This window comes from Homarus americanus, unplaced genomic scaffold (genome assembly GCF_018991925.1).
Source record: "Homarus americanus isolate GMGI-L3 unplaced genomic scaffold, GMGI_Hamer_2.0 scaffold56241, whole genome shotgun sequence".
NCBI lineage: Eukaryota > Metazoa > Arthropoda > Malacostraca > Decapoda > Nephropidae > Homarus > Homarus americanus.
In genome coordinates, this window is record NW_024740202.1 from 726,231 (window position 1) to 746,849 (window position 20,619).

Here is a 20,619-nt window from a genome sequence, read left to right on the forward strand (position 1 = left end):
TATATATATATATATATATATATATATATATATATATATATATTTCTCTTAATTATTAATTGTGTGTGCATGCCATCATAAAGTTAAGATAATATTTTTACTACAACATAGTTGTGTGTCGTCAAAAAGTGGAGTTTGGGGATCGGCCTGGACTCCATTTCAATTAATCCCATATGTTATGTTGTTCACTTTACGCGTTCCTCACTTTCCGCGGTACCCTCCGGGTTACATTAACCGCGTAATGTGAGACCCAACTGTATATAATTTTTTTTTTGACAGTGCAAGCAAATAAATTCTTATATAACTGTTAAGATAATACACAGGTCTGGCTCATTTTAATGTTGAATTCAATGTATATAAAGATATAACTGTTAGAAAACGTTAACTTTTAAGATGAGTGGAAAAACGTTGGAAATAAAGAATATTTACCGTTGAAGTCACAAATAAATTCATGTTTTTAGAGAAGGGGGCTTCTTAGCTTAGTACTGTCTACTAAAGAGAAAGAAAAACCCCCCACATAGGTAACAGTTACAAGTAAGTGCACCGGGTACCGGAGACATGTTCAGGCAGGTAAGTGCACCGGGTACCGGAGACATGTTCAGGCAGGGAAGTGTACTAATTACAGTTTGATCTTGCAAGCCCTGCATCTTTAACAATAAACCTTTATTATAAATATTTTTATTCTTGTTTCACTTTCTATTATTTACTCCTAATAACATTATATCAATATGAATATGGCAAAATGTGACTGACAAGAGATACTTGATAATATAAATATTCAATATATCAGCATGGAAACAAGACCAACAGATGACACACTACAGTTACAATATAACAACTTGACAGTTCATCTCTGGTGCCAACTGGGAAGAGTTGGTTGCTGTCACTGGGGTGGGTTTAGGATATGTTTACTCATTACATTATGACTGGCCATTAAAAATTTTTCCTTACCATAACAAAGAAGTAATAGGTGCAGTCACCCATACTACACTCAGGTGTGTGGACAAACCGGACACTTTGTTATGTTTCCACAGTAGGCAAGATTTTCTTCCTTATTGTACCAATTAATCAAAAAATAGGATTATTATATTTTTACCTTTTCAAGCCTTTTCTCAAATATAAACATTACATAAATAAAGCACCCTAACAGTTGACAGATCCCTCACACTCACTCACCCCTTGTGTCACTCACGGCCCCAAATGTTTATAAATAAATAATTGTGTTGATCCTGCAGCATTTTTATACTTAACTGTATATACATTTTGTACAAGAGTAAGATTAAGTCAGCATTAGTTTTTTTAATCATCAAGTGAAATAAGATAGAGTTAATATTCAGGTGATCTAGTGTTCCCCTTCACCGTCAAACTTCTATCTGGTTTGCCTCGTCATGTATCACAAGTTAGCTTCATCCATGTTACAGCTCCTCCCTGACTTACGACGGGGTTAGGGACCCAAATCTAGGTCGTAAGTCGAAATGGTCGTACGTCAGAAATGCTTAAATAATACATAGAAAATCTAAAATGGGTGTCTCTTTTTCTTCTCAGCACCACAAAACACTTACTTTTAAGCTTGCCAGCCATTTTAAAGTGAATTACAAACAAAAATTTTGTCTGTGTACTGACCTTGGGACTCGAAAATACGTACAGTGGAGTATGCTATAATGAATGGATCCTACTACGAATATTCCTATAACAAACGGTTTTACCTATAAAATTGAGAATGCTATAACGAACGCAACTCCTACAACGTACGCGGATGAATACGGGACTATTTCGTCTGGCGCATGAATATTGTTGTACCGCGACCCACAACAAGAGCGTCAGGTGCCATTTTTGTCTCATTGTGTAGCCAGTGCACCACTGTTATTGTTGAAATTTCGTCTTTTGATGTGGAAATAGAGTTATTTGTATAAATATTTTGTTATACAGGTGTACAATTGTAACTATGAATCGTCCAAAGCGAGTGAGAAAGCTCATAACTCTTGAAACTAAGAAATAAATAAAAAAGAAACGTGAGAATGGAACAAGCATTGCGAAACTTAGTGATGAGTATGGGATGGCTAAATTGACTATATGTACGATTTTGAAGAATAAAGAGGAGTTGAAAACTGTGCAAGTGGCTAAGGGAATCTCTAGACTTAGCAAAGCAAGGTGTAATGTGATTGAGGAAACGGAAAATTTACTCTTAGTGTGGATAAAGGAGAAAGAAATGGCAGGTGATAGCATTAGTGAAGCTATAATTTGTGAGAAGGCCAGACAATTGTTTGAGGACCTTAAAGCCAAGACTCCCAATGGAAGTGATAGTGATGTGCCAGTGTTTAGGGGTACCAAGGGGTGGTTTACTGGTTTCAGAAGGAGAAATAAATTACATAGTGTTGTGAGACATGGTGATGCTGCTAGTGCAGATAAGGAAGCAGCTAAGGAACACCATGACATTTTTTTTGAATGTGATTAAAGAGGGAGGCTTTGTTTCTCAGCAGGTATTCAACTGGACCTTTTTGGAAAAAAATGCCTCGCCGTACATACATTACCAGGGAGGAAACTTCTGTCCCTGGCCATAAGCCAATGAAAGACAGGCTTACCCTCCTTCTTTGTGCTAATGCTTCTGGTGACTGCAAAATAAAGCCACTCCTTGTGTACCATGCAGAAAACCCCAGAGCTTTCAAAAACATTAGGAAGACCCGCCTTGGTGTTATGTGGCGGTCAAACCCAAAGGCTTGGGTGACCAGGAGTTTATTCTCTGAGTGGGTGATTGAGGTGTTTGGACCCAGGGTTTGGGAATACCTCAGTGAGAATAATCTTCCACTGAAAGCTTTGTTGGTGATGGACAATGCACCAGCCCACCCACCTAATTTGATGGTTGAATTGCCAGAGGAGTTCAACTTCATCACTGTGCACTTCTTGCCACCCAACGCAACACCTCTCATCCAGCCCATGGATCAACAGGAAATTTCTAACTTTAAGAAGCTATACACAAAGGCACTGTTTAGAAAATGTTTTGCGTCCACTTCTTCCAGGGATGTTAGTTTGAAGGAATTCTGGAAGAATCACTTCAATATAGCAGATGCTGTGTTTTTAATTGCGTCAGCCTGGAAAGAGGTTACTATGAGGTGTCTTTGTGCTGTTTGGAGGCCATTGTGGCCTGAATGTGTGCTTCAAAGAGACTTTGAAGGCTTCGAAGAGTTAGAAGAAGAGGCTGTTGTTCATGAAATTGTGTCTCTGGGCAATTCCATGGGCCTGGAAGTGGATGATGATGATGATGATGTTGAGGAGTTGGTGGAAGAGCACAGTAAGGAGCTGTCCACTGAGGAGCTGCTTGAGCTTCACAAAGAAGAAAATGAGACACAGAAGCAGAGCTTAACTTCTGAGGAGTCAGGGGAGGATGAGGACAAGGAGGAAAGCCACATCATTCCAGTCAAAGATCTCAAGGATGTGTTCTTTTGCTGGAGCAAACTGTCTAAGCTTGCTGAGGATTATCATCCTGATGTTGGTTCTGTGGAAAAGGCCATCCGTGTGTTTAATGACAATGTGATGAACTACTTTTGGAAGGTCCAGAAATCAAGGTTGAAGCAGCCAAACGTGGATTCCTTCTTTAAAAAAGTAGCAAAAGACCCTACAGACAAAGTGCCTGTAAGACAGTCACCAAAGAGGGCTAGGAAGGATGACTCCTCTCCTTCCACCTCTTCTCGATAATGCTCTCCTCCCCCCTCCCCCTCTGCCTCCTGTCCTGCATGCTGAACAACACTAAGGTAAGATAAAGTACCGTATTTTTTACATTTTCCACAGAAAATTTTCAGTGTTAAGTGGTTGTATTTGGGGGCCTGGGACGGATTAATCCTGTAACGAACGAATGCTATAACGAACGAGGTTCTAGAACCAATTAGAATCGTTATAGCATACCCCACTGTAATTCTACGAAATTTTGGTATGACTGAGGCAGGTCGTAAGTGCGGGTGGTCGTAAGTCGAGTAGGTCGTAAGTCGGGGAGGATCTGTATATACAGTACACTTAAAATACAGGTTTACCTCGCTACATGTCGGATATGCATTTCTAAAAAATGCAACATTAGGTCAAACACAATACGGGTACCCTGTACTGTACTGTATAGTGAATACAAATTTAACACAATTCAATGACATAATAAGGGGTTACGTTCCTGGAGGACATTTATGATAAAAATTTTCTACCTAAATATTAATTAAATAAGTAATATCTCAGTTAGCTCGAATCCCTCTTAACCAGAACTCTCTGAGAGCTGTAATTTAAATTTTCTGAAGGGCATATTTTTTTTTAAATTCTGAGGAAATTTTCCCAATACCTGGAAAATTCCACGGATGGGGGGAGTTATTTTCTGGGTTTGAGATATGAAAATCGGGTAATTTTCCGTAAATTTTGAGAATTTTTTTTCTGGTACTCTGCACCAATTGTCCCAGCTAACGGAGATATCTTCATTATATTCTTATAGTTAAAATAAACATTTACATATAAAATATATGTCAATAAAATACTATTTACCCAAGTTGGTTAAAGATGCTGCATACTGAGGCCAGCTGGGGTTAAGGAGTGGTGGGGTTATTAACCCCTGGGGTCCGGGCTATGGTTGGCACCCCCCCCCCTCCCACACGGGTATACAGTATTTGGGAACATTTAAAAAATACATAAAAAACAATTCTAGTCATACAAACTGGCCATGCATGATATAAACAGGAAATAAATAAATGGCCTTACCACAGGTCGGCAAAACTGAGGCTAGAAAGAGTAGAGAATGTTTGTGAAGATGCTTCGGCGTGATGCAGTAGTGACGAGATAAACAACACTAATTTGTAGGCAGTGTGAGATCCAGGACACTTGTTCTACACTATTAACAATCATTATTACTGCTCCAGCAATTAATCACAATACAGGTATACCCCAAAAACTGATGTTCCAATAACCAATGACTCGCATAGAAGAAATACCCAGCAATTTTCGTTGATACCCCAGAGATCTGATGATGATCAGGAGAGGAGTGGCAGAGCTATTTTAAATTTGGCAGACATTGGCATGGTGCGAATTCTTGTGACGAGAGGGCTCTGCGTGCTGCCTCTGACTCGTTCCCACCTCTCTGCATTTGTTTACACTTACCACGTATCTCCGACTTCGTGTTGTTTAATTATTTCCGACTTCGTGTGTTATGCAATCAAGCCTAAACGGCCCTCTTAGGGGCAGCTTGATGTGATGTGATAAGGCATAATAAGAGCAGTGATAGACCAGCAAAGATTGGTACTGTAGAGACTTGAAATTACCGCCCTAGACTGTCTCTACCATCTTCAACACAAGTAAATAACAGTCTCAAGTTATGATTTACATTCCCTATAATGCTTGCTTTATATGTCTGCTTTAACTTCTTGTTTGACAGCATGCCTGACAGAGATGCATCAAGGGTAGATGGGATTTTTTCGGGGGGTGGCCGATCCCTAACCCCCTGAATTTTTTTATATTTTTATGGGATTAATTGCTTTGATAACTGTTGATTCACTAACCAATGACTTTTCAGTCCCCGTATGAATTGGTTATCGGGGTATACCTTACTACACATCCACTCGCCATCTTTTCCTGTGTTGCTGGTGCCTTCGTGGGTCAGCTGAAGATTATTAATCAATATTCATGCAATCTCGTGCAGATTGAAGAACTGTTCAATATACGTAAGTAAAGCCTTCACTTTCACATGAGGCAAAATTATCACTTGCCTCACTGACTCATGATTTTTTAATCTGACTTGTGAAAGGATTCTTTACTTGCCACAGGTGAGTATGATTGGGCAACCCTAGTTGGCGATACACAAAATTTTCGTTTGTAATTCCCTTTAAAATGGCTGGCAAGCATAAAAGTGAGAGTTCTTGTGGTGCCGAGAAGAAAAAGAGACACTCAGAAATTTATGTAAATCTACCCAAAGAAACAGTTGAAAAATTTTTACATTATTAAAATGTAATATGTACTAGAATTTTTATCCCTTGTGCAAAATATATGAAGGTTTATATTCAAATTAATCACTGTCTTATAAGAATTCCAGCAATGTAAATTATATTTTCCCCAATCACTTCTATGACATTTCATAAGCCAAAAACAAAAACTCAATCTAAAGGACAGAAGTAAACAAATAAATACTTCACTAGACTTTTGGCACCAGCTGTCATTTATGTCACTGTCACTTACCCTTCCTCCCTCCCCCACCCTCCCCTCCAGGGTTTGGTGTTTTAGGCTTACAGTTTTTATCTTATATAATATCACAGACTAAAGTTAGGAGAATATAATTTGCATTGCTGGAATCCTTACAAGACAGTGAATAATTTGAATATAAACGTCATATATTTTGCACAAGAGATAAAAATTAATCACCTGTAGTGATTTAAGACTTCTAGTATATATATATATATATATATATATATATATATATATATATATATATATATATATATATATATATATATATATATATATATATATATATATATATATATATATATATATATATATATATATATATATATATATATATATATATATATATATATATATATATATATATATCTTCAGAGGCAACTGGATTACATGGACAGAGAGAGGCTTAAATATACAGGGTGACCTTATAAAACATGAGGTCAGGTCATAATGATGTCATCCACTAATCCCCACACCAACACACATGTAGGAAGGCTTGAGAGGGGTGACAGGCTAATCAAGTCAGAGGCAAAAAACCAGGACACTAATGGCCTCCATCCACAGGACTGCCCGTGTCCTGGGTGGGTCAGTGGTTCATTGGGTCGAATCTTGATGGTAGGCAGTGAGTTTGGTCTAGGTGTGTGTGTGTGTATCTCCTCATGGATGTGTGTGCCTCCATATCCTGCCCTGCCTCCTCCTCATAAATGTTAGTACGTTTGGGGATTTCGGGGATTTTTAGGAGTGTTTCTGACTTTATGCATATTTTGGCTGAACTTTGTATGTACTTTTTCTGTGAGTTGGAACCAATTGTGTTTGTTAATCGAGGGACCACTGTATTATTTTCGCATTTTCGACTTACGACATGGATTTGGGTTCCTAACCCTGTCGTAAGCCGAGGAGCAGCTGTATACTGTACATCTTTATGTAGAGGTCATTTGCATTAATTTAAATTTTAAAGCTTTGTTCTGTTAATGGATCCACTTCAGAAAATATTTTCATTGCTTGCTCCATATAATATCCACAGACCTCTCGCCTTTTTCATATCATTTTAACACATCTAGTTTCTCAGCTAAGCTTAAGACACTTTCCATTAGCTTTTGAAACAACACTACCATCACTTGCTCTCTTGCTCATGTTGAATAGGGATGCAAAAATGCTGTAAGAAACCTGAGAAAGTTTTTCTCCAGTTCCTGTTCCAGATGCGTGAAAACAAAAGGCCCGTCAAGCTCCGACTGTTGTTTACCACTCATTTGCAAGGCAGCTTCTTTGCGCAAGGCGCTCTTCATTGTTTTTTTACAGTAATTTTTTTTATATAATGCATATTGGTTTTTAGTTATTATTTATATATTAATGTAATTTAATTTTACCGTTATTATATTTTGGTCGTAAATACGAATGAAATAAGGATGCAAATTGAATTGGATCCTAAATTAACTAGGGTTTTAAATATGAAAAGTTGTTGGTCGAACCGTTGTTATCGGAGGCTTTACTGTACTGTTATTATTAACCAAGATATGAGGATTTGAAAATTCACACGGCAACCATTTTGAAAAATGGCCGCCTTGGCCGATGCAGGTCAAATCTGGTTGGGGTCCAGTTTTTAAATTAACTGTTATGGGCCATAGTGACTGTGTTGTCAAATGTCTACTGTACTTGTATCACAAAGTGCATGATTCGGCTCCATATGGGGATTAAGTCTCCAGACTATATCTCTTGTCAATACCATAAAGTGCCACATTTACTCAACTTCCTATCACAGTAGCACTGATGAGGAATTAAATATTCAGACCCAAGTCAGTGACCAGAGGCAGTTTAGAATAAAACAAGATTGAAAGCCTTACATCACTTAAGTCTTGCAGAATGCTTGACCAAAATCCATAATTTACAAGCACTGCACCATATATACAGTTTTACCTGGATTAGGATTTTTAAAAACTAAATAATCACAAAACACAAATAAACATGAGTTTGTTTGTTTGTTTGTGAGTATTGAGATTAGTTTTGGCCAAGCTGAACTAATACTTGTGACAATTACGATTTCTTTTCAAAGAAACAGTTCCAACAGACTATTTTTTCCCATTACTTGTGGTAAAAAAAAAGAATAGACTTTTGGAAGCAGCTATGAGATGATATTAATTTACAATACTGAAATTTACTTTAACAGCATCATCTAGTTCAGGGATGTGGAACCTTTTTCAGCTGAGGGAGACTTAGAAAATCTCAACATACCTGGTACAGTATGTGTAGCGAGGGTTGGAAGTAATGCAGCATGTGATCAATTCTACCCAATTTCATGCAACATACAGAGACAGGCACTAAAATGGCATTTGGTAGACCAGAGAAAGCGGACTCGAGGGGATGTGGGCACAGACTGTTGGGTTGCACATCAGGGATCTAGTTCACTGTATGTAAGACAATGTACAGAGCATCATTAATTTGGGTGATGAGAATAATCTTTATGTTGAGAAAGTATTGGACAACTACAAATATTGAACTTATCAATTGTAATCTTCAGTCAATGCTCAAGTAATTCATTTTGGCACAAGTTGATATAATGTATATAAAAAATAGACTTTAATGAACACTGGTAAACAGGACTAATAAACAAATAAAAAAGTTTATGAAAAGCTTGATTGTTGCTGGACACATAATGAATGAACTGATGAATTTTCTATTTAAAATGCAAATCTGACAGCCAAGAGCAATAGTAACCTAAACACACATGATGACAGGTAATGCTCATACAGCTGCACATTGCCATTAGATTCAAGGGTTTATGTTTTGCTTCTGTTACTGGAAACTTCATTTATCAGAAACAATAATAACTCTAAACATACACAGTAAACCCCCGCTTTACGAGGTTTCACTTTACGCGTTTCCACGTTTACGCGGTACCCTGCCGAAACCGGAATGCTCACTTTCCGCGGTGTGTGTACCCTTTTACGCAGAGAGCGGCGCGAGCAGGGTGCGCACAAGGTCGCCCAGTCATCAAAACATTACCGAGTTCTTCACCCGCCACCCACCACAGCCGGCCCAAGTCAGTGATAATGATAGTGAGGATATGGACTTATATGGACTTTGAGGGGTTTGACAAAGAGGCCCTGCAAACCTCTGTGGTGGATAGTGATACAATTGATATAGGTGAGGGCCAATAATCTGCCGTCTGCCTCGGAACCAACCCTCCATCCCTGTGTGCCCAGCCATCTTTTCTACTAATGTAAGTGTTAAAAAACCTAATATTATTGATATTTCTCTTAATTATTAATTGTGTGTGCATACCATCATAAAATTAAGAAGTTATTTTTACTACAACGTAGGTATTGTGTCTGAAAAAGTGGAGTTTGGGGGTCGGCCCGGTCTCTATTTCAATTAATCCCATATGTTATGTTGTTCACTTTACGCGGGCCGCCGTGGGTTCAACTGACCGCGTAAAGTGAGGGTTCACTGAATATATATATATATATATATATATATATATATATATATATATATATATATATATATATATATATATATATATATATATATATATATATATATATATATATATATACAATTACATATATATATATATATATATATATATATATATATATATATATATATATATATATATATATATATATATATATATATATATATATATATATTTATATATATATAACAAAAATAAATAAAGCTGCAGTATCACCACCTCACACCTGCTGCTCAGCTACGTAGAGCTTCCAGACGATTTCTCATCTCCTCCATGTCTTCCTCTGGCTCTTCTTCTGGAGCGAGGGCAGCTGCTCCTTCAGGCTCTGCTGGCAGTGCATCACTCACCATGGCTGGTGTCTTGCCCAGTTGGCCAGCTGTGATCTCCCACAACACCTGCACAACATTATCATGATGACATTTATAACTTTTGATCAGGGACTTAAAAACTAAAGAGAAGTAAGTGTAAATGGAAAATTTGTAGGTGATTATTGTACAATATTAATAAAGGATTCAGGGGAATACCTTCTGAAGGTGGGAGGGACAGACAAAATAATTAAAAACTACATCTGTTTATTAGCTTCACTTGTCACCCATTGTGTGTGGGACTTATCACAGAGCTAGGGTACACATACTGTATGCAATTTTCTTAATTTTTTTTTGTTTTACCATTACATGCACACACAATCTTTCATACAGAATGTGCAAAATATATATATATATATATATATATATATATATAATAAATAAATTCCAATAATGATTATAATCAGGTAAAAAACAAAAGGGAATAAATATTTCTTGTCCCCAGGAATCGTGGAAGGGGCTGCAATGTCGGTATCTCAGTCTCCAGACAAGCTGTGAGCTGCATTATTGTTATTTTTCAATTTTTATTTTCGGGAAGACACGGAGCAGTAATGTACTGTATATGTAATTTTTTCTATTTTTTTTTCTTTGTTACATGCACACATAATCGTTCATACAGAATGTGCATTTTTTTTGGTAAATAAATAAAAATTAATTATAAAATAAAAAACACAAAGGGATTAAACACGTATTATGTGTAAGGGAGCTAGCATAAGGGAGGGATGGAGCAGCATTCTCTTACTGTCTCTAGTGATGAGATTGCCACATGACAACATGGTAGCTTTTCTTTTCTTTATTTATTATTATTATTTGTATTTATTCCTCACATTTATTAGTACAGTATATATTAGTTCACGTACAAATAATAGCCTCTTCCACACGCAAACCATCCTCTGGGCGACGCGATGCATTCAACTGCTTAGCCTGGCAAATCACCAGGGACGGGCAGAACCTCACACGCATCCCGCGTGGGTCGCACGTGTTACTCCCTCCCATAAGTTAAACAGTATTTTGTTAATTTTTTTCATGTGTTGGGTAGTAAATTAGAGTACAGTAGTTTTGTGCTGTTCATCATTAGTTAGGAAGGTTTTATTTGTCTTTGTGAACTGAGTTTGTGTTTCTGGGGTATGATATTGGGGAACCCAAGCTAAATTTTCCTTTATGTTCTTTTATTCGAGATATAAAAATTAAACCTAACTCATTCGTATATCGAGGGATACCTGTAGAAGTATCGATACATATTTGCTCATATTCTCAAAATGTGTGAAAATAATTTACAGTAAAGTTTTATTCAAATCCTTATACAGTATTACAAATTGGTGACTATCTGACATTACAAATAGATCTACCAGAGAACTGACCCCCAGAAAGGATATTCAAGAAAAGGCTTTTGCACCACTCAGTTGGGTACACCTTATGCACAACAACACTTCAGCCTTGACAACCAACCTTTCAGGAATATGCACCACATTTTCGAAACAAGAAAGCTCCAGTTTGAAATAGAACTTGCCTGAATATTTACCATGAGGGGAAAAGACCAGGGAAAGCCCTGTTCTTAAGATAAGACTACTGAAGCAATGGTGTCAAAAAAGGACATAAGATTCTTCCCTAAAAGAAACTCTTTTTGTTAAAGAAATAAAGAGGAACCAACAGTTTCTCCAATTTAATGTGAAGGTGTTGTGAGGGGGGACCACTTAACATTGAGTAGTTTTGTCAGAGGAATGGAAACCCCAACTGAGACTGGATGCATCCAGACCACAAATTATTGGCATTGCAGTGCATTGGCTGTTGATGTTTGTATCATAATTTTACTGACCTTGTCAACCTCCTCCTGGGCCTCCTCCTCCATCTCCTCAGGCTCGAGGCTCTCCATGGTGTCTTCCAGCATCTCCTCGATGATGCCAGCCTTCATCATTTCTCGGCTCATCTCCTGCATTGTCTTGCTGATCTCGGGCAACTTGACCAACTCCTGCATGGCCTTCAGCACCTCCGTTGACTGCTGCAGAGAGCCCGCAACACGGAGAGTAGCTGTTGGATGTAAATAGAATTACAACTACCGGGAATAGTGACTTGGCCAATATGGTGACCCTGATCTTGACTTTGGCCTCAGTCCAACAGCAAAACAATGGGTGAGGAATTTTTTTCTGACTTGCCACCATGTACAGGTTTAAGTGAGATTACTGAAAAGGTATCATGAGCTTTCCAGTGGAGATAACAGCAGGGTGGTGGAATGGGGGTACTCCGAGATGATACAGTACACAGGTGGTTATGGTGGTAATAAAGCAGTGTAATGAGTTAGAGGGGGACAGCCTATAATAGGTGGGGGGCAGAGTATCATACTAAGGAGAGACTGAAGGAGTGAATACTGTATGGGGAACAGTGAGAATAGTAGTGGCAAGGTGGGCTAAGGGCTCCTCTGTTATGGTTAACCCTTCAGACGGAAGTCTCCTGGAGACTGAGATATTGTACATAATATGTAATGATGTTTACAGTGAGCTCCACACATAATGGCATAAAGAAGTACCAGAAGAACAATTTCAGTACTGGATAGGTATTCCCTGATTCATGATGGGGTTATGTTCCTGAAAAACCCATCACAGGTTGAAATATCGTATAGATAAATCAGGATCATTATAACATGGTTTCAATGGGATACAATCTCAGCCAGTCTGACAGTCACATGTATAAAAAAAATAAAAATAAATAAATATACAATGCCCCCTCGCTTAATATTGGTTTGTTCAATGTGGATATGCTCAAGCACAGTTTGTTTTATCACTACCTGGTATCATTTAAGATAGGGCTAAGAGTTACTCAAACGTGGGTTGAGCTGGGCTTAACATGGGAAAATCTTGCAGAATCTTGCATGGGCCAGCAGTCGAGTCCACTACAGTTCATGTTTAGCGTCCCCACCCCACATGGGCTCAGAGTTTAGCCAGTGCTCGGTTCAACCACAATCAAAAACTTCACTTGGATTAACTTCAGTATAGTATTTTTGCTTTCTTTCATCACCACAGCTCCACCTAAACATTCTCTAAAAATCCCTCTGCCAAGGGACTCCAGCAAGGAAGAGTAGGATCATAATTTACCCTAGATCAGGGGTGGCGAACCTTTTTGAGAGCGTGTGCCCAAATTGGCGATAATATTCTGAAAAATTATCTCGTGTGCCCGTGGGAATTTTGAGCAGGAGAATATTATTACAGTGGTCCCTCGGTTAACGAATTACCTTTCATAAGAATCTTCAATTCGGTTAACGAAAAAAAATTTGGTTAACGAAATTCTTACGAAAACATGTCAACATGTTTTGGCTTGCTCACCAGCTGGAAGATTAGTCCTCCAATACAGTAATCGGTTCTAGGGCTTATATTCGTTTCCATTGGAGTAAATATCAAGAAGGTTGTGTTATTCAATATTTATCCAAGTTTTAATTTAAAATTATTAGTCGTTTCAACACTTATTTAACATATTTGCAGTACAGGGAACAAGTTTTTGGTGCGCCCATCAGCCACTTCACTCACCCACCAAGGCGTCAGTTTGTGTCTCTGTTCAGTGGAGGAAACATCTTGCTTGTGGGTCTCTTGAACACAGAGTATTTTTATGTTTTTACAGTACAATTATTGGTCATTCTGAAATTTATTTAACATATTGACAATATATAGTGCAGTGCAGTGTTGATTAAAAGAAAATAATCTTGAATTACACCTAGTGAACTTAAAATTTTATTGGTGAAATGACGGCATCAAGCATGGGGTGATTTCTCTTCCATCCCCACTTCCTTCTCTTCTCCCTTCTCCTCCACCCCCATTCTAATTCCCATCATCATCATCATTATCCAGGAGCCTTCTACATACACACCTCAAAGTAAGTGTACTTTAATACCTTTTTTGTTGATTTTAGGTAATTTTCGGTGAGCTGGAACCAATTACCCCCAAAACCCATTGAAACAATGGTTTCGGTTAACGAGTTTTTCGGTTAACGAGCAACCTTCTGGAACGAATTGTGCTCGTTAACCGAGGGAACACTGTACACCAAATTCACCTCGCTCAGTAAATTTTGAAATTGTCTTTTTTTCAAAGCACGCGCAGAAATAAAATTTTACCGCCACACCACCCCGTTAAGTACTGTACATGCTTTTCAGATGGTTTATGTTATAAGGTTTCCCAAAATGTTTAGGTTTGCTAATCTCCCAAAATTTCCAACAAATAGTTAAATGGTAAGATAGTGAACCTGACTATTGGTATCCCAGCGACATTCATCCAGGGGAGTTAAATTATGTCAAGTTTGCATTAGGGTGTTTAATGATCAGGTGAAATAGGCTGGGGTGTCTGATACTTTAGGTGATCCCTCAGTTGTAACAAAGATACAGCAGTTTAAGTTCAGCTTTTTCAGTTAATTGGAAAAAAAATCATTCACCAGGTGCCATAACTTGACAGTGGTTAAATACATTGTATATTTACCCTCAATCAACTTACAGCTTGTATACAAAACCCCACACACAACTGTTCACTTATCAAGTAGCTACCCAAGAACCCAAAGTAACTTCTTAAAACACCCAAAGAAATCAACACCCTGTTTTAACTTTTAACCATCGCATAAGTGAAGTACTGTACTGTTACACCAACTGCTGCTTTTTTTCCCTCTTCCAAGACCTCTGCCACTACAGTACTGTACACAATGGGTGGATGTAGGAGCAACAAACTCCTTTCACCTGCTGACTCAGAGTGATACATGAAGTGATACAAGTACAGTTGCACCTCAATATTCGGTCTACTCTGTGATTTTCAGGAATGTAACACTATCATAAATCAAGGAATCCCCCTATACCAGAGGGACAACTTGTGGATGAGGAACACTATACAGTAAAACACAACACATCTGGAAAGGCAACTCAAATGTGAGATAGTGCATGTAATACCCTTGACTCTGGCTCCCTCTACCATGGTGGGAAAGCATTCGCATGAAAAAAAAAAAAAAGTTATAATAAATTTTCCTGACAAAATTTTACATTTCTGAGTGTGAATCCCGTGGATCTTTGGCATTCAAAAGCTGGATTACATGAAATAAGCCATCCCAGCTTATTTCACCAAATGATTAAACACCTTACTGCTACCTGGGGTAGGTTAGGTTAGCATTTGAGGTTAATCTTAAAAGTGAAATAAACTGGGGGATTAATATTCATGTGACCCCAAATTTTTTACAGAACCAACACAAGGCTGAATATGGCCTTGATTACACTTACCTAACTGTGCCTTCATCTGTGACTGTACAGAGTTGAGATGAGCCTTGCTCGTGTAAATCCGAGTAACAGCTTTTCGTGACTGTATAATTTCCTTGGCAAGCATCCGGCATACATCTTTATCACCTTTTTTAGCAGCTTCCTTCATTGAGCGTTTAACTTTTTCTTCCTCACGCTGGATGGCTGCAAAATAAAAATATGACTCGGTATTATATAACAGAATGATGGGCTCAGTTGGTGAACCATATGACTCATAATAGAGAGATGTACAGTAATGTTTGTCCTTGTCAGGCAGAGAGACTGGAGGAGTGTTGTTAATAGGACCCAGATGTTCGGGCAAAATGTTTTAAATGCAGTAGGATCTCGTGTTTCGTGACTAATTGGTACCGGGTTTAGCATAGATTAGGTTAAAATCGCGAAACGAGTGACACTGAAATACATATACAGTAAATAAGCCAAACCCCCCTACAGCCCACCAAGAAAATGGCATTACTGTAATGTATTCATACACATTGTACATTTTGTTGATAACAATATTTTTATACTGTAGAATAATAACTTCCCTTGAGGGGCTGGTTGATGGGTTCTGAGGCAGGTTACTGCTTCCTCCTCTAACCTCAGCATCAAAGTCTTGAGGCAGCTCTTCCACCAGTAAGTCACCCAACACTTTAATATCATCATCGGTGGTGCCATCATCATCATCTCCTAAAGCGATGTTTGCCAAGGCATTAACAGGCTGGGCCTTGCACTCGGGTACCGAGTAATAAGGACCTGCTGACGACCATTAACACGGGACATGTACAAGGCCATATATTCCTTCATACCCTTATCAAGGGCAGAGTACACAAGGTTCCGAGGATGAGGCCTGGCATTGTATTCTTCTAGCTGTTCACTGAGACGTGCGATGGTTGTGAGCACCTCAGTCAGCTGGCGTGTTGCAGGTTCATGAGGCTTAACATCATCCTCTTGTGTTGGTTGCTGTTCTTATTGTTCTTCATCCTCCTCCAACATTTCTTCAATTTTCGGTTGCTGCTGATGTTGACCAATGATTTCTTGCAAATCTTCAACCTGAACATCTGAAAGTCCCGGTGCTGGGACTGAGCGCACTGCCTCTACTGTGTTCATTAGTGTTGCTGCCACTACTGCCTCTCTCTGCTTGCCATAGTCTGTTCTGCCCCACTTATCTCGGAGTTAGTGAACAAAGTTCACGAAGTTCCCAAGCGTTTTCGTGTAATTCACATCTTCAGGGTGAGTACAGACTAAGGAGTAATACTTGACAAGGCTAATATATACAGTAGAGGAAAGTGAGATCAAGTCCCTAGGGAACAGCAGGTGTCCACAATGTTCCGGTCATAAGGCAGTGACCCTTACTAATCTTCTTAATCAAAAATTGACTCTGCCATCTCTAAGCACAGCAGCTGTCCATAGTCAGGTCAGAGGGTAAGATGACCCAACCTTCTCACCTGGTTACAAACCTACTTCCTCACAAAATTATCCAGTTTGTACATACCATTACTCAAATTCATGTTGACAGATTCGGTATGTTTAATGAGACTGGATTCTATAATGTACCTACTGACAATTGAATTACAAGGTAGTATTGAGGAGGCATAAGCCCAGTCAATGCAATGCTTATTATCTCTCATATGAATGAACAGAGCATTGGATTCCTGGCCTGTCCTAACACTATATTTATGTTGTTTAAGTCTAGTTATAAGATCTTTACCTGTCTGGCCTAAGTAAAACATATTACATTCCTTGCAAGGAACCTTGTAAATGCAGCCACCTGCATTGTTGGGGGAGTTCTTAATTAACATTTGTTTAACAGTGCATGAGTTTTTAAATGCCACATTGACATTCCAGGTTTTTAGTTGTAAAGGAATTTGAGAAAAATTTTTGTTAAATGGTAATACTAAGAGATTCTTATGGTCATGGGTGGGCTTGGGATCGGTTCTATAAAAAGATTTCTTAGTAATGTTAAGGCATTTGTCTATGAAAGACCTCGGGTACTTGAGGTTCAAGCCAATATTATAGATTTTACTTATTTATTTATTTTTTTATTCATTTATTTATTTTTTATTCTTTTTTTTTTTACGGGAATTAGCCCACCCTGACACAGGTCAAACCTGGGGGGTGAAAAAAAAAGAACAGAAAGAAATTGAAAATAGAGAAGAAAAAGGTTATACTGTACTGTGTTAATCTACACCACGAAGATGCTGGAAAACCAGCTTTTTAAAGTGAGACAGATTGTATAAGTATAGAAACACATAAGAAGGCAGAGCATTCCACAGTTTGGCTGTGTGAGGAAAGAAGGAGGTACTATAACAGGTTATTCTTATGTGACCGACATCCACAGAGAAACGGTGGGCACCGCGGGCAAGACGTGTATTATGAGCCCACGGCCTTGCCGGCGGTACACAGGATGCCAAATCCACTGAACATTGCCCGTTAAAGTACCTGTAAAAGAGAGAGAGTGAAGCAACATTGCGGCGAAGAGAAAGGGAAGAGAGGTTGTTGACTAAAGGACTAGAGTTAATAAGACGAAATGCCTTTGATTCCACCCTATCCAATAGTTGGGCAGAAGAAGAGCCACCCCAGATATGAGAGCAGTACTCCAAGTTAGGTCGAATGAATCCCTTATATACTCCTGAGCAACTGCTCAGGAGTGAAGTAGCTACAGCATCTGTACAGCATTCCCAACTTTCGGGAGGCAGCTTTAGCTATATTAACGATGTGTGATTTCCAGGACATATTGGAGGAAATGGTGAGGCCTAACATATTTATTTCAGAATTTGGCAGGATGATAGCGTCCTGGAATGTAATTGGTGGGAGATCGTCTAATTTACAAAGTGTAATTGGTAAATATTGAGTTTTATTACTATTGAACTTAACCAAGTTTGTATCTCCCCATTCAGAGATGCTGCACAGATCCATATTGATAGAAGTAATGATATCAGTTCTAGAAACAGATCTAGTTTGAGAGTTAGGAGGAAGGGGAAAATGTGAAGAAGAGTGAAGAGTAGAATCATCAGCGTAAGAATGGATAGAATTAGTTGTAGTGTGAAGTAAACCATTGATAAAAAGAAGGAAGAGAGTAGGTGAAACAACAGAACCCTGTGGGACACCACTACTGGTAGAGAAAGAGCGAGAGGTCGATCCTTCGACAACAACTGCCATGGATCGGTTCTCAAGGAAGCTAGAGATGAGAAAACAAAGCGGGGGAGAACCAGGGAAAACACAAACATGTTGACTAAGTTGGGTTTCTTTAATTACTAACGTTTTGAAAATTATTTTTTGGAATGTGTGTGTGTGTGTGTGTGTGTGTGTGTGTGTGTGTGTGTGTGTGTGTGTGTGTGTGTGTGTGCTATAATTAAGGACCAACTGCAAAAGAAAAATTGTCGAATTTTTTCCCAAAAGCCGCAGGAATAATGTTGGGTATTTTCATTGCCTGTGTAAGGCTCAGCAACGTCGAGGGGTTGGTAACACTGGGTTGGAGATTCTTCAAGTGATCCCATAGAAATATATACTGTACAAGTCAAACTTTCCACAGGTAGTATACCTAGATATAACAGGGGTTTAGATTCAAGGGTAGTAGTGTTACACATCTGTTTTTCAATGGGCGTAGAGTATAAGATTAAATGAATCAGGTATATTTTTGCTCACCTCTAATCTGGCGGTCCAAGCCATAACCCTCCTTCCTTATTCGGCCGCACCACTCATTCACCTGCCAACGATAACAGTCACCTTTAGATATCAAGTTTAAAGCTCACAGATGCAGTGGTAATTCCTCTATGAGACAAACAAGTGAAAAGTTTGAAAGACAAAACTTTTTTATAATTAGTCAGAATGACCCAAAGCATTTGCCCCATGCAAAAAGTTACATATACAGAAAATCATTGCCATTTATATAGTAAATAGTATAAAGAACTACAGTACTATACTAAGTTTGTATTGGTACTCACGGATGGGCGGAGGTGGTAGAGTGAGTGTGTGGTGGGTAGTGGAGCAGAGGAGGCGGATGGCGGGAGGGGAGGAATATGGCGGGAGGGGAGGAGTATGGCGGGAGCGGAGGAGGGCGGGAGAGGAAGAGGGCGGGAGAGGAGGAAGGTGGTGGGTCACTGAGAATCTTCACCAAGCCAAGAGAGAATAGCGCGGCTAGACGAGAGCGGGTGATACACCGTAAAATGTAGTCTGTGGCGACGCAAAATGACGTAGTATCAGATCACCGGGACGTTAAACGAAATTATGGTCTCTAAAGTTTAGTGATGTAGTACTGACACAACGTTAAGCGGGACGACATTAGGCGAGGACTTACTTCTATATGTTTGCACAAAATTTAATATGACTGTATAATTCACCGGCAATGAGTGTTGAGAATGAACCGCATGGCACAGTGTTATAACCTAACCTAACTTATCCTATAACCTGCCTTAACCATTAACAACACAGCTGCCGTACCTGTATCCACTACGTTTTGAATAATCTAAGTCTTCTCTCACTTCGACAACACACGATTCTAAAATATTTTAATTAAAAATTTAAGTAATTATAAAGGACTAACCCGAGAGCAAAATTGATTGAAAACAATTTTAAAAACGCCGGATTTTCACTGTTATATTATAGAGGACGTTGTGGTAGTTTGTAGAAATATGTTAAAAAATTGATATTTTTAAAATAAACGCAACTTAACATTTGTGGGTATGAAGAACAGACCTAACCTAACTAACTTCCCTGGTATATCAAACAGATGAGTACTCACTATGGTATGGTGAAATTTGATAAATTTTCTGGACGTGAGAAGATATGGCCGCACCGGCGCTATGCAGCCCTAGCGGGTTAGTCCTATATGTTAACCAAAATTAACAAGAAGTTGTCAAGGCTGCCACTTACAACAAACACAACTCACCACTCGTCTGCCAGTACACACACACGTCAGCTTACCATCACCTGAACACTAAACCTTCCGTGTTCACCTACCTGATCCTTAGGGCTTTTTGACGGAGATTTAGAAAATAAACCCATATTTTCCGGTTGTTTTTGGTGAACGGCTCAACACAAGTGACTGACTCAACCACAGTGTTCGAGTGTGTGGAAGGAGTTGTCATACTATAAGAAGATCGAACACATATTATTATATCTATAAGATAAAAGTCTCCATTTTAGTTTGAACGTTATTATTATATTATTATATTTACAATGAAATTACCAGAAGTTCGTATTTTGTATTTAAATGGTGACTGAATAATTCCTTAATACAAGAGTTCGGACACAAGAACTTAGCTGTCAACAAACATGAAAACATTTTTATAATTTTATGAAAAACAATTAACTTGCCTTCTTAC

The 20,619-nt window shown here is 38.6% G+C and overlaps 1 protein-coding gene across 2 annotated transcripts; it reads right to left on the minus strand.

Annotated features, from left to right (window-relative positions):
• Positions 1-8,029: 8,029 nt before the first annotated feature.
• Positions 8,030-20,381, minus strand: LOC121875285 (charged multivesicular body protein 3-like). Of its 2 annotated transcripts, none has more exons than XM_042379749.1 (6): positions 20,255-20,381; positions 18,941-19,001; positions 15,281-15,460; positions 11,858-12,069; positions 9,903-10,071; positions 8,030-8,603 (listed from the first exon to the last, which is right to left on the minus strand). In XM_042379749.1, the coding sequence occupies exons 1-5, from the start codon at positions 20,297-20,299 to the stop codon at positions 9,910-9,912; spliced, it is 660 nt and encodes a 219-aa protein (XP_042235683.1). In that variant the 5' UTR covers positions 20,300-20,381; the 3' UTR covers positions 8,030-8,603; positions 9,903-9,909. The 2 variants fall into 2 exon arrangements, with proteins under 2 accessions (XP_042235683.1, XP_042235682.1); XM_042379748.1 differs by having other exon boundaries at positions 9,896-10,071.
• Between the last annotated feature and the right edge of the window lie 238 nt (positions 20,382-20,619).

What these genes read in the sequence shown, in the direction of transcription:
- LOC121875285 (XM_042379749.1), bottom strand. Translation starts at nt 20,299, where the DNA reads ATGGGTTTATTTTCTAAATCTCCGTCAAAAAGCCCTAAGGATCAG. An exon ending in CAAAAAGCCCTAAGGATCAG is followed by an intron (nt 19,002 to 20,254) that starts GTAGGTGAACAC and finishes TATCGTTGGCAG; the next exon opens with GTGAATGAGTGGTGCGGCCG. An exon ending in ACAGATGAAGGCACAGTTAG is followed by an intron (nt 12,070 to 15,280) that starts GTAAGTGTAATC and finishes TACATCCAACAG; the next exon opens with CTACTCTCCGTGTTGCGGGC.